Below are 13,188 nucleotides of genomic sequence, written 5' to 3' on the forward strand. Positions count from 1 at the left end.
ATAAAAAAAAAAAAAAAAAACAAAAACCCTCAAAAAAAAGAAAAGCATAGGAAGCCAGTAATACAGGAAGCCCTAATTACTGACACTAAGATTTATTCAGTAGTCTGTTAGTCTGTGTAAAAGCTAATGGTGACTATAGCTCACTTCTGGTGGAAAGATGTTCATTAACTCAGACACAAGATATGCAGCCTGCCTGGCGTTCTAACCGAGAGGGGAAGGACAGACAGTGTTGAATGGTATGAAGGGTAAACTAGTTTCTAAAGACTAGAGAGGGTCCTTGTGGGACACTGTAAGAAACCCTGTACTGTTCCTGCTCTGACTCTCCCATCTTCATTGACAGACAGAATATTAGTGCCCAGAAGCTGTCAGACTAATACCTTTCGCCACCAAGAAAATCAACAAAAAGCATAAAAATAAATTACAGCATTTTGACAAAACAAATTTGTCATCACGTATCTTTACCTTTATTGTTCAGCTATTCCCAATTGCCAAGGTACTCCAAAGCATTTCATATATAAAAACTACAACTCAACCTGAATTTTCAGTATACAGAATGAAAACTCGTTTACATAGCACACATGCCTGGGTTTCTCCTTAAGTGGGTAAAACGACTCCCATGTAATAACCCACTGCATTAAATTAGTGGTAATATTTACAGAAATATAAACTCTATGCTCAAACTCAGTTTTAAGACACTAATTCTAGATGTCCCATGGACAAAATTTGAGCAGAAAACACACCACACAGCAGTGTGGGAGTTTCAGAGCACAGATACCAGATGCACATCTGGTATATGAAAAAAAAGGAACAGGGCTTTTCTTGTTGGTAATGACAGATGTTATTTGGCTTTTTTGTACTTGCTTGTAAACCTGCATTAGACAGTCTACTACATTGTTGCCTTTCTGACAGCTATTTCTTTCTTGAGAATGGAACAGCATTCTTCAGGGCAGTACAATTACACAATATTCATTTAGAAATGGAGGATTAAGGAAGGGTGCAGGCCTCATACATGCTCTGCAGTGCACATGACAGCTAATATAGAAGATGATTATTGGAAATAGTTTCCTTACTTTCCAGCGCCTTCTGCCTGCCCATACAAAACCCACTCATTTACCCACCTGGCTATTTTTTGTCATATTTATGCTAGAAACATGGGATATTTTGATCTTACTTTTTTTCTTTTACTAAAAAAATCATCACTAAAGATTTTTTAGAAGAACTGCTACTTTTCAGAACTTCTGCATCACAGTTGCATGTTGGACAAACAGTAACAAATCCACTACTCCAATATGAATTGGTCCTTCACTCCAATTTGAATTGTTCCTTCACTCTATCACTGAGAATTTTAAAATGTGTCCACACCTTAACTGAAGCTTCAAGAAAATCTTATTAAAATGAATCCTTAAATAAGAAAGAGTGGCCTAAAGTAAAGAGAAAAATATCCTTCATTTGGAGGCTGTCCTTCCTCAGTGGAAATCAGTATCCTCTTGGTGAGCGACTAGTTACGGTTTTCATTATTTGGCTTAAGAATGTTCTGCTTTTTGCAAGGAGCTTAGTAAAGACTTCTGATTTTTTTTTATAATCTTATAACCTGAAGGCAAAACACTTGTTATGTTTTGCTTATAAAACAAATCAAGAGAGAGAGAGATGAAAGCCTGACTATGTGCATGCATTTGGAGTTCAGAAGCAAAGGATTTGGACTGTTCGGTGCCGCAAGGGCACAGCCAGGACGTGTTAGTCACCAGGCGGCATCTGGGTGCAGATAAAATAACAGAGCAAGAGAAAGAGAAACAAGAGATGCTCTTGAAGCAGCAAGAACTTATTAGAGGGAGTGTTAGGATCTGAAAAAGATGCAATTCAGGAGGGCACCGTTTCAGGCACATATCCTGAGAGCACAATTAAACACCAAAGCATAGACCATTCCTCAGAAGCCAAGAGGACACCTGGTGAAAAGAGAACGTTTATGAGGAAATTATGTTGATTCCACATTTGACTTATAGAATTACTTAGGTTTCCTCCTGCTGGAAAGGACGAAATAGTTTTGAAGTCAAGAGATATGTAATTTTCTCTTATAGATTTACTGTTAATTTCTATGGGGAATTCATTGCTTCGATAGCCCTTAATTTTTCTGATGTTAATGTGGGGTTTGTTAGATTTTCATGCTTTGAGCAACTGAATCTATTTTTGCGCTGTTTTTATACAAACAAGTGCTGTGGAAATTATAAATAAACTTTTTTCTAGATTATGTGAAGCAGATACTTTTCCATAAGCACGTCCTAATTTATTTTATAATAAATTTAAATTATATTTAAATTATTTAACTGTGTGCAATATTCAGGATATAAGATAAACTTCATTTTGCTAAATGAAATCATAGAACATGTCACGTTGCTGTGGAGGCACTGATATAATTTTTCTCCCTAAATATAAAACTCATTAACTAAGAAAATATACATACATACATACACTTTATTCAAAAGCAGTACTGAGTTTAAAGAAATTGAGGAGGGAAGGAGGTATTTAAGTTCACTTTAAAAAATAAACAGCGAACATAAAAATTGAATTTCATCCTGCTGCAAGTTGAAAAGAAATATAGTCAGCAGCAAACAACCCTCTTTTGTTTAACACTTCCAGCTCAATCCTAAAAAGAACTTCTATATCCCTCCAAATCAGTGGTAGTTGAGAGAACACACAAAAGGTTATTTCATTCCTTTTGTGGATGGAGAGCCTGAAAGCTGGCATGAATCAGCGAGGTGGTAGCACATATCTGTGCTGCCACTCAGATGATTGGTGCAGAAGGAAGCAAAGACTCCCAACCCCACAGTCACCAGGGATGTTAGCAAATTCTTCTGCAATGAAGATCAGGCACTGCAGAACCTTTTACTTCTAAACTAAACAAAACCAAGCAGGACTAGATCCAAAAGGGAAAAGCCATGTAATTCACCTGCCAGACAGTAAATGCCATATATGAAACAAATTACAGAAAAGGATGGCTTGGGATATTATCAGAATAAAAGGCTAAAGAACAGTTCTTGCTCTCTATCTTGTTTGTAAAAGCAGCAATGATAAGTAAAACATGCAATATTGATATTGTTGTGCTTTCAGGGAAAGGGTACTGGTAATACATTTTGCCATGCTGTTAGTCAATGCTTGTTTTCTTTACTTCTTATTCTATGCAAAATAAATTTTGGATAGGCAAAACACAACCCCACCCAAACAAATCTGTACTCTTCAAAATATGGTAAACATGTTTAGTGTTTTTCAAGAGAGCTAGCAAAAATTATTCTTCATATTGCTGGAATAATTTCTTCTAAAGGCCTCATCTAGCAAGACTCAAAGACAGTTTTGGGTATTTCTGTTGCCTCACAGAGCTATCTACTGTACAGCAGGAAAGCAGATGGCTCTTTTAGTGCAATTACATCACTTTGACTCTCTCTCATTTTTAATTGATTGGCAATGGCCAGTGTATTGTGTCAAAATAATCAACTTGTGCTCACATTTTTTTTAAGATTTTCTTCAGCATGCAGCTCAGTTGTCCTGAGCTAGTGGGTTCATTATCCATAACTCCCCTGGCGCTCAAGACCAGGCAAAATCTTCACCCAAAGACCTGCCCCAAACTGGTGCCCACTGCAGATGAGATGGAATGCTCAAGGCATGCAGTCTTTGTTTTCTCAATGGTGGTATCTACTGCTATCTATTGCTCCACACATAGTTGGTTTGAAATGCTTTGTCAGGCAGGACAAAACAAATTTGGACAAAGTAAAGCATTATCCCTTGATTTTGACTGCATGTTTTTGTCTGCGTTAAATAAAATGCTTCAACTCTTATGTAAACAGACCTTTTCATCATAGAACTGAGTCTATAAATACATATTACTTCACTTCCTTTTACAGCACATGTTAAGAATGTAATGCTAAATACAAAAAGGTTGCCACCCTCAGAAAACTGCAATTTGGGAGGATTCAGTGAGTGCTACATCTTTCCATTTCAGGTCATTCACTTACTGGGAGCGGTATTCAGCTAGAATGCTCAGAGGCAGCAGGGAAAGCTTTCTGCCTTTAAGAGAGCTGGTTGACCAAGGAAGCACACAAACCATCTGTTTTGAGAGCCTCTGCACACACTCTCACATGTAGTAACTAAATTCAGTGGTCGATGGGATCTGTGATGTGTCTTTGTTTAGTACTAGAAGTGCACAGGAAAATAAAAGACACAAGTGTAAAATATATGGTCAGCACTTCTCTCCTGCTGTAAAAGGACAAAGGGTAAGGAACCGTTCTTGGGCCATGTGAAAGCCATGAAGATTCCAGTGTTGAGTTACACGTTAAAGGAAATGTTCTTGCTTCTCCAGGATGTATAATTTATTTGAAAGGACAACACATAAAATCACTATTAGTTTTTATTGTCATCATGATAGCAAAACCAGCTCAATGCTCACAACAATGTTCAAAGGTGAGTTAGCATGTGAATAAAAATGAATGACTGGCAGCACACACTTTCCCTTTAACAGCAGGGCACTGTGCACAGCCTTGTTTGAGCAATCTCTTGCTTTTTACAGGTCAAAATATTTAATGTCACATCAATTATTTTCTTTAGAGCCATTTGAAACTGTTTAGTAGTAGATATGGCCCAATCCCTTTTCCACCAGAGCACAGTGGGAACAGGAGAGGCACACAGTTTTAGTAACATAGTCAAATAAACTGTCCTTTTAACAAGAAATTCACTGTAGGCTGTCTCCAAGACTTTAACATTCAATGTGCATGATACTGAGTTACACTCGGATCATATGGAAAAGGGGTATAAATGAGAATCCAGCCACACTGCCCACGTTGGCCTTCTTTTATATGACTTCAGCTTTGTTATATTTCATTTTGTTGTTACAACATTTTTTTAATAGAATGAATTCTTACCTCTTAAAGGAGCCCATTGCTAGTAACTTGTTCATCACAGCCCCTTCAACCTCCCCAAAAAAGAAACCCGTCTGTAAGGAGAAAAGACAAGGAATTAACAGAAGTGCAGATAAACACAAAACAACACTGAATGCAATTTAAACTGGCATATCCTAGGATCTGACAAGAGTGGCTTTGACAGTTACATAGATAGCTTTTCAGGCTACTGCTACATAAAAACTCAAGAGGACTTCACAGTCATGGCAAGTTATAGGGATTACATTATTGCCCCTGAGCAGATGTGGGAGCTTAAACAGTATATTGAGGTATATTATATAACATCTAATATCAGAAATAAATGCCGTCCCAACCTAAAGCTTGTAAAGAAAACACACTAATCTGATCACAAACCCTTGTGATTAAAATGTTACTCAAAAATATATATAAACAGGTTGTGAGAGGATTTCATAAGCAGTCACTAAAAATCATTGTTTATAATTCCTGCATGACCTGTTTAAGGAGCTGGAACAGTACATTTCATCAATCCTATAAATTTTTACTCTATTCAGAGTAATTTCATACTTAAAACCACTCAGCCTGATGAATTACTCATTTTGTCCTTGTTCGGTAGATGTGGACTAATAAAAATAAATCTCTGTTAAGAAAACAAACATTCGTGTTATGAATTTGGTATGTAATGTGGAAGTGACTCTATCATCCACAGCCATTCATATGACAGTGGAAAATCTTGCATGTATAGCATTTTTCTAGTTTGCGAAGACATTTTTTATTTTAGAGCCTCAACTCCCAGAAGGATTGGTCATGTTCCCTGCATTGTTTAAAGGGAGAAATCCCACAATTTATGGGGGGGAAAGGGCACTACACTCTCAAATTGCATGGATTCCATAGGTTTTGTATGAACGAAACCCCAATTCCATTACAAGGAACTTAGCTGACCTCAAGTATGCACCTGGGAGTCTGCAGGCAGAAAAGTTACAGCCCTAGCCAAAAAAAGGCATTCCTCCACCTAAAAAGTAAGTATTGCCTTTTTTTTTTTTTTTTTTTTACTCAGGGGAAACTTGGAACATTTTCCAAAACATGCGGGTGGGTAAAGTCTCCTAGAAACAAGAGGAACATTTGTAGCTTATATGACTAAAAATGCTAGCTTCAATAGCCCTAGATGACTGATGAAGAAAGATTACCCTAACTATTGGAGAGGCAGTCAATGTCAAAATGCCCAAACCATAAGTGACAAGTATAACCTTAGATAGTAATAAAACTGATTTATCAAGCTGTGCTTCAGTCTTATAAAGACATTTCAGTGACAGTCCTCTCCACAAAAGCTCCATTTTAAAATGCCATTTCTCCCCTAATGAAGTAACACATAGATTATAATGATTTTTTAACACATTAGGATTTAGTTGCAATTCAGATAAAGAATTACACTGCATCCAAACAAGACTCTCAGAGCAATTCTGGTCATTTTTGGAAAACCCATAGGAAAAAAGTGCTGAAGCAACCCCAGAGAGGTGAGTAACTAATAATACATCAACCCACTTCCCTACCCCTTCTCTATCCACAATAAACATAGAGTGCTCACATACATACATGTCAAGCCAAACACGTACTATTGTAATTATAATAATCTTACTGTAGTGTTATATAAATAGACAACTTTACTGTCCATCTTAGGCTGAGATCCATCATAATTAAAAAACTAGGTCATAACTCATTTCTAGCCTAGTTCTGATCCAACAGTTGTCCACACTGTATTCTTCATGGGAATGCCTAATGGCTAACATCAAATAACATTCCAAAGGAATAATCTCTTCCTAATCATACTTATTGGTTGCAGCGAACTATCAACTAGCAAATCAGTTACAGAAATCACAATTAAGTACCTGTGAGTAACAGCAAAAACAACAGAGAGAATAATGAGACAAAAATCTTTTAAATGCATTAAAGTTATTTGAAAATGAGTGTTTTTCTTAGATCATTGCTCAACTAAGTAGCAAATACAGATTTATGGTGATGGTTCCTTCATAAGGTTTGTAGGATTGAGGGATTATACTTCTTTCAATACTTTCCCATGAAGACAAATCAAATTAATGTTTTGAATGATCTTCTCATTAATCATGACCCTTGTCCTCTCTGTTGTGATGCTGTGTGCTTAGTTTTAATCCTTCAATGGCTGTAATCCAGCTCACAAAACAAACTCCTCAGCTAATAGCTCTGTAAAATTTCATTATCTCAAGTTTGAATGTAAAAGCTGTGTGTCCCCAGTGTCCTCCCTCCCCAGATTTTCCATGTGGCAAAAATGTCACAGAGAATCTTTTTTTTTTTTTCTTTTTCTGGGGGTAAAAATGTCTTCTAGAAGACAGGCACGTCTGCAGCAGAACAGCCCTTTACGAGAACATTTATGAGTTTACGAGCAGACCTTGTCCCAATGGGAGACAGAAACAGCTCCTGTGAGAAAAAAACTTACATTCTTTGTCGAATTTCCTTTTTCTTTTTTTTCCCTACTTTTATGTTTCTAATTCCTGAACATTTTAAGATACTGGCCTATTTAAAAAAAAAAAAAAAAGCAACAAGTAATTTTATATTGATGTGTTACAGAAGACTGAACAAAAATCACTTACCTGTCTATAGTCTTCAGACACTAAAATAAATCCATTGTTATCTATTAGGTAACAGTTGATTGCCTGAAAAATAATACAATATTTTAGTGTCTTTTTATTTTAGGATACAACAATAAGTTAATTGCTTTAATTCCAGGTGAATTCTAAATAGGTTAAGACTTCAGAGCATTATAATGGCTTACATAACTTTACAGTGAATGCAGTCTCAACCTATGGGATGTTACCTGATTTGATGTTTACACCCTCATTTCATGCAAAGCAAAATGAAGTTGTGTACAGAGAGGATATAAGATAATTATAAACAAACATGCAAAGAACAAGGCCAGTGTTTTTATAATCCATTCTTTAAAGTTTCTCTTATAAAGAAGTTTGCAAAGGCATAGAACTTTGCTGCTCCTGATGGCTTCTCCTGTGCTGGGAGAAAAACATCAGCACAATGTCATTACTCTAATGATGTATTAATGAAAACACAGTGTCAGCCTGGAGGACCAACAAGGGACCAGGTAATATTTTTTAATTTGTTCATTGGGGGATGGGACCAGAAACTTCTGTAAAAGAGGCCCCACAGGTCTCCTAAAGCTTTTCAAATTGTGTTTTTAATTGGGAACTGGATTTAGAGGTAGGACTGTTAGCTTTTCGTAGGTCAGACGTATAAATTGTATAAAACAAGCTAAACCCAAATCAGTGCTTCCCTCCATACATGCCTCAAGTGAATTACTTGCTACGGGCAAAGTTTTAATTATTGGGCTTCAGACTTTAAACATAAGTTTCAACTCAAAACTTGATATAACTTTCTTTTCAATACTGCTAAATACCTACCTCAGCGTTAAATCTTTAACATATTTCTATTGTTGGTCTAAATCAGCAAACATTTTATCATTTCTTGAATTTTCTGTGACATTTTTGTAAAAAATAAATAAATTTTAAAATAGGATGGCTTCCAATATAGCAATCATCATGGCTTTGCTTTTAATTCAAAGCTTTTCCTACTGCAAATGAGCTGCACAGTGACATGATAAAATACCCTTTCCGCTAGAATCTGCACATCCAGCAAAATCTCTGTGCTGTTCTAGAGAGGAAAGCAGTTCCATGCAGTAGCAGTTGTGCAAGACATTGTGAAAACACAGTCTGATTATTTAAGAGATGCTTAAATGTGTGTGATTCTCATTTTGACCACATATTTATTCTTTTCCATGAGGCTGAAGGAGAGATTTGCAGAAATGCTGGCTTGAAGTTTAGTTTTTTTAAAAAACCAAAGAAGCCAGAATCAGGCAAAAGTTTGGAATGAACCTAATTCCCTAATGTAAATGCAGGATACTCATTCTAATAGGAGAACCAAAGCTTCAGACACCCCAAGTGACAGAAAACCTGTCAAAAAGGAAGTCAAAACAACTCATTTCCAATCTCTGATCTGCTACAAAGCCAAAAACTGGCAGATGTAATGTGAAAAGCTGATGATGCTGGCAAAGGATCGAGTAGAGCTAATGCATTCAGAGAGGCAGCTACTTAACCTCAATGGCGTACGAAGGGTGGGATTTCAGAAGTAGATTGTAACACCAGAACACTGCTCTCCAACATCAACCATAAACCTCCCACTGACTTTATTAGGAGAGGAGCTAAGTCCACAAAGGAGCTCTTTTGAGGATACACATTTGCAGTTCTCATGCATGAAAGATTAATATAAAGATAATACTTTATAAACAATATTTCTCCACCATATAGAAAATAAGAGGTAGTTATGAAGGACAAGTGTAGTCTTAATTTCCTAGTTTGTGGATTACATGCAGTTGGAAAACATTGGCTCAATTCAAGAATTAGTGGCTATGTCTCTCAAATTGCTAAGCCATAGTCATTCACTAGCACTGTTCAGAATTTAAGAAAATACTAATGTTGTAGCATTGTTATTACTGGAAACAGGCATAAGGCAATAAGTGGAATCTGTATCTTTTTGGAGGAATGTGAAGCAAGAGAGTTTCTATTTCAATCCATTTCAGAAACATTAACAGGAGGAAAACATTCATTCAGGACCATTCATTCACCTGCTTGCCAGCAAGATAAATAACTTTCAATATTCAGTACTGCATTTAAGAAACAGTGTGTAACTTAGATTTAGCATTGACAAAGGACAGTGGGGTGCATTTTGTTGTCCAATCTATTATCAAATCTCAAACAGAAGATTTCAGATACAAGATTAATGCAAGGGATAAAGCAATTGCATGGACTGGAGTTGTACAAAAGAGGCTTAATTCACAAAGCTTCACAGGTATAGGAAGTGAACTATGCACAGGTTTGCTCAAAGGTTCAAGTTCAGTGAACTTTAGATTTCAAGGGGAATGTTCCATAGGTGGAGAGTCCCTGAGCTTGTAAAACAGAGTAGGCATGAAGTCCAGAATAAACACAGCAAGAATGTCGACTGAGGTCTGAGAACACATCTGAATTACAGTAACTTTGATCAAGTTCAAGTCCTCTATGTACTTTTCAGAGCTCCAATATACAATAACAGTAATGGAATGTAATATGATTTAAGAAACCAAAAACAAAAAAGAAAGAAAACAGACTATTAAAGAAAATCTGAGGCATCAGGAAAGCAAGAAGAAATTAGCAAATTCAAAGCTCTCAAAAAAAAAAAATTCTAATCAATTGGATGTATGTATTTTATAATTTAATTATGCCATTCTATTTGCATTAAAGTCTTAATACTTTTAAATGTTTTAATGTATGCCATAACTGTTCAGTAGGTATTTTATTGCCATTGAGAAAAGACAGATGTGAAAGGTAGCAGGCTCAACAGAACTATGATATTTGATTGAGTCCTATCAACAGTGTATTTTGTCATTAACAAAAAAAAAAGTTTGCAAGCTCTAAACTACCAATGTTCACACTATTACTACATTTCTCCATATGCTTGCATGGCTCCTGCTGGTGTCAAGTGAAAATAGCTGAAAGTACTTTAAACTGTTTGTGTTTCTTTTCTTACAAAGAGAATAATAGCAAAAGACATTCTGCATTAATATTTAGCAAAGTATATGACTATTCGTATTAACTGCAGTCAATATAGAAGAAGAGAGTAGATTCTTTCCGGTTGTGCCCTCTTGGAATTTTTATCAGTGTGTACTTGCTGTATAAATACACTTGCCATGTATTACTGTAAAAAAATATTGATATCCTTCTTAAAAAAAAAAATAATTACAAAACCACTGAATTACTGAGCCAAACAGCCTCTTGCCTGCCGTTCATGTATGTTTTGCCATAGCTCTTTTGGCCACTGTATGAAAAGTATCAGACAAATACAGCCTACAGTTCTTACTTCCAGATGTATGATTTTACATTTTATCTTACTTAAATTCATATAGCTTGTTCAAGCACAGTTTATGAGGTGATCCACATCTCTTCACACTATTCACTCAGTTTAGACATAACACACAGATGTTATCAGTATTTGCTTTGTTTTCTTCCAAATCACTAACTTTACATGCTATCACATCTCAAACCCAACTCTTTTTTTTTAATCCCCTGTGCATAATTCCCACCATAGATCACTACAGGATGTGCTTTGTTAAACACTTTTTAATTAATTTAATCAAAGAGACATTGGTTCTTAACCAAAACAACACATGTATGACATCAAATGCTTTGCAAAAATCTGTGCATAAGACTAAAAATTCCATTTTTAGTTATTGAATTCCATTATATAAAAAACTAGTTTAGTGAGGCCATTAAGCCAAACTGACTAAGGTTACTTCTTTTTTTAATTTCTGAAGTGCTATTAATATATTAGTTCTGCCTGTATTCAACCCCAAATTCATGTCTAGTTCCAGTGTGAACATCAGAGATTAGCTTGTAAAATGAACAATAAAGTAGGGAAAAAAATGTGTTAGAAGAGCTTCAAGTTCAAAAACCAAATACACAAAGAACAAGTTATTACAACACATTGTTCAGGAATCTGTGTCAACCCCGTAATTAAATGGATGTTTGTCTCTAACAAAATCTCACTATCTAAACAGTATAATATTTAGAAGGCAATTCCTAATTACACCAGGAGATTATAAAGCCCAACAAGATGTTCAAACTAAATCAATCAACTTTATGCTCTACTGCAGTAGAGGTATAAATAGGAAAAAAAATCTGTTATATACTTACTTCATCATCACAACTTATAGCACATCTGCCATCGAGAGATGCACACTAGAGATGATACAAAAAAACCCAAAAACAATAAAATGTTTTCATTTCTCATTAGGTTATTACAATATATTATATTTTAAACATCCATATTAGCATAATTATAAAGAAAAGTATATTGATTATATTTTTATCTTACAGCAATTGCTCTAAAAACTGCTAAGAACATTTTCAGTCTCTTCACCAATCCTGTTCTGCTTCTGTCTGCAGAGAAAGGGAATCTTCACACTGTAACAATTGCAGCTGTTTTAAACATAATCTATCAAACATCCTCTCCATGTGTTATAAGCTCAGAAACAGTTCATACACAAGGACACATCATTTTCCTATAGGAGTGGGGTAGGATCTGCATTTTAGGGGTCATTTTCTGAAACATTAGAGTTCCAATCTGTTCTCAAAGAGGGATTGCATCACCCAATTGTTAGAAATTAAATTATTATCCTCTTCAATGAGTAAAAATTCTATATCCTGAACATTTTAAGTACAGTTCATGAAAGACTACGAATGTCAATTCAGTAATCTAGTTCAGTTAATTAGTCTCTGTCATTTTATGTTAGAAGATAGGTCCTAAGTAATTAAGAAGGCATAATTCTGCTGTCACTGAAAAGGAACAAATTTCACAATTTGATTCACAGTTCCCACTTTTTCTGAGGGAGAAAATCAACATGTTTCAGACCACCAAAGTAACTCCTTATATATAGGGGCATAAAATTTATAATCTTTCTACTTGTCTCCATAAATATAGGATTAAGAAACTGATTTTGACCACTGAGTTTTCTTTTTTGTAATGATGAACATGAATGTAACTCGGAAGAGGCAGCCATTATATATTTCAAATGCACTGTTTATTTACAATATTTTTGCTTGTGACAAAAAAAAAAAATGCAGCTCATCATCTGCACAGATAGAGAACTGGTGTATATTCAATAACAAAGAAAATTTCCATTTTAAATGTACCTGTCTGCTTGCAGTCCAAAATTTCCGCTGGAAAAACTCAAGTTTCATCTGGATACCTACAGCTGGGAAAGACATACATTTTAACAAAATCATTAAAATAAACCCAGCATGTTTAATTCTTTCAAAATGAGTATTTAAAATTAATCAGAAGGAAAAAAAGTCTGGGAAAGTAAGTCCTGAAATAAAAAAAAACAACAACTAATTAAATTGAAGAGATCACACAGTCATATTTTAAACCATTTACAGTTTGACCAAACATTGTTAAGGTGAAGAATATGCAAGGCAAACATAATTGAAATTGCAGAAGTCTCCATAATTAACATTAAAGTACCACAAGCTGAACACATTCACATCTACCTCAAATGTATATTTTACTGATAAAACAGCTGTAGGAACATGTGTTTTGTGCTGAAACACATGAAGATGTGCTGAAACAACAAGAAAATGTTGGTTAACATTTCAAGTCACCATTTGTTTTTAGGCCACTTGATACACCAATTATCTGTGGAACACAAGAAGTCCAC

General features: G+C 35.3%; 1 protein-coding gene across 5 annotated transcripts in view; it reads right to left on the reverse strand.

Moving 5' to 3' along the window:
- CACNA2D3 (calcium voltage-gated channel auxiliary subunit alpha2delta 3) overlaps window positions 1-13,188 on the reverse strand; it is a 373,089-nt gene that overhangs the window by 28,378 nt on the left and 331,523 nt on the right. For all 5 annotated transcript variants that reach the window (XM_051627834.1, XM_051627837.1, XM_051627833.1 and 2 more), the window contains 4 exons: window positions 12,665-12,726; window positions 11,666-11,710; window positions 7,526-7,588; window positions 4,908-4,978 (listed from right to left, as the gene is read on the reverse strand). In XM_051627834.1, coding sequence (XP_051483794.1) covers window positions 4,908-4,978; window positions 7,526-7,588; window positions 11,666-11,710; window positions 12,665-12,726 — 241 coding nt within the window. The remainder of the gene's footprint in view (window positions 1-4,907; window positions 4,979-7,525; window positions 7,589-11,665; window positions 11,711-12,664; window positions 12,727-13,188) is intronic.

This window comes from Apus apus, chromosome 9, assembly GCF_020740795.1.
Source record: "Apus apus isolate bApuApu2 chromosome 9, bApuApu2.pri.cur, whole genome shotgun sequence".
Taxonomy (NCBI): Eukaryota; Metazoa; Chordata; class Aves; order Apodiformes; family Apodidae; genus Apus; species Apus apus.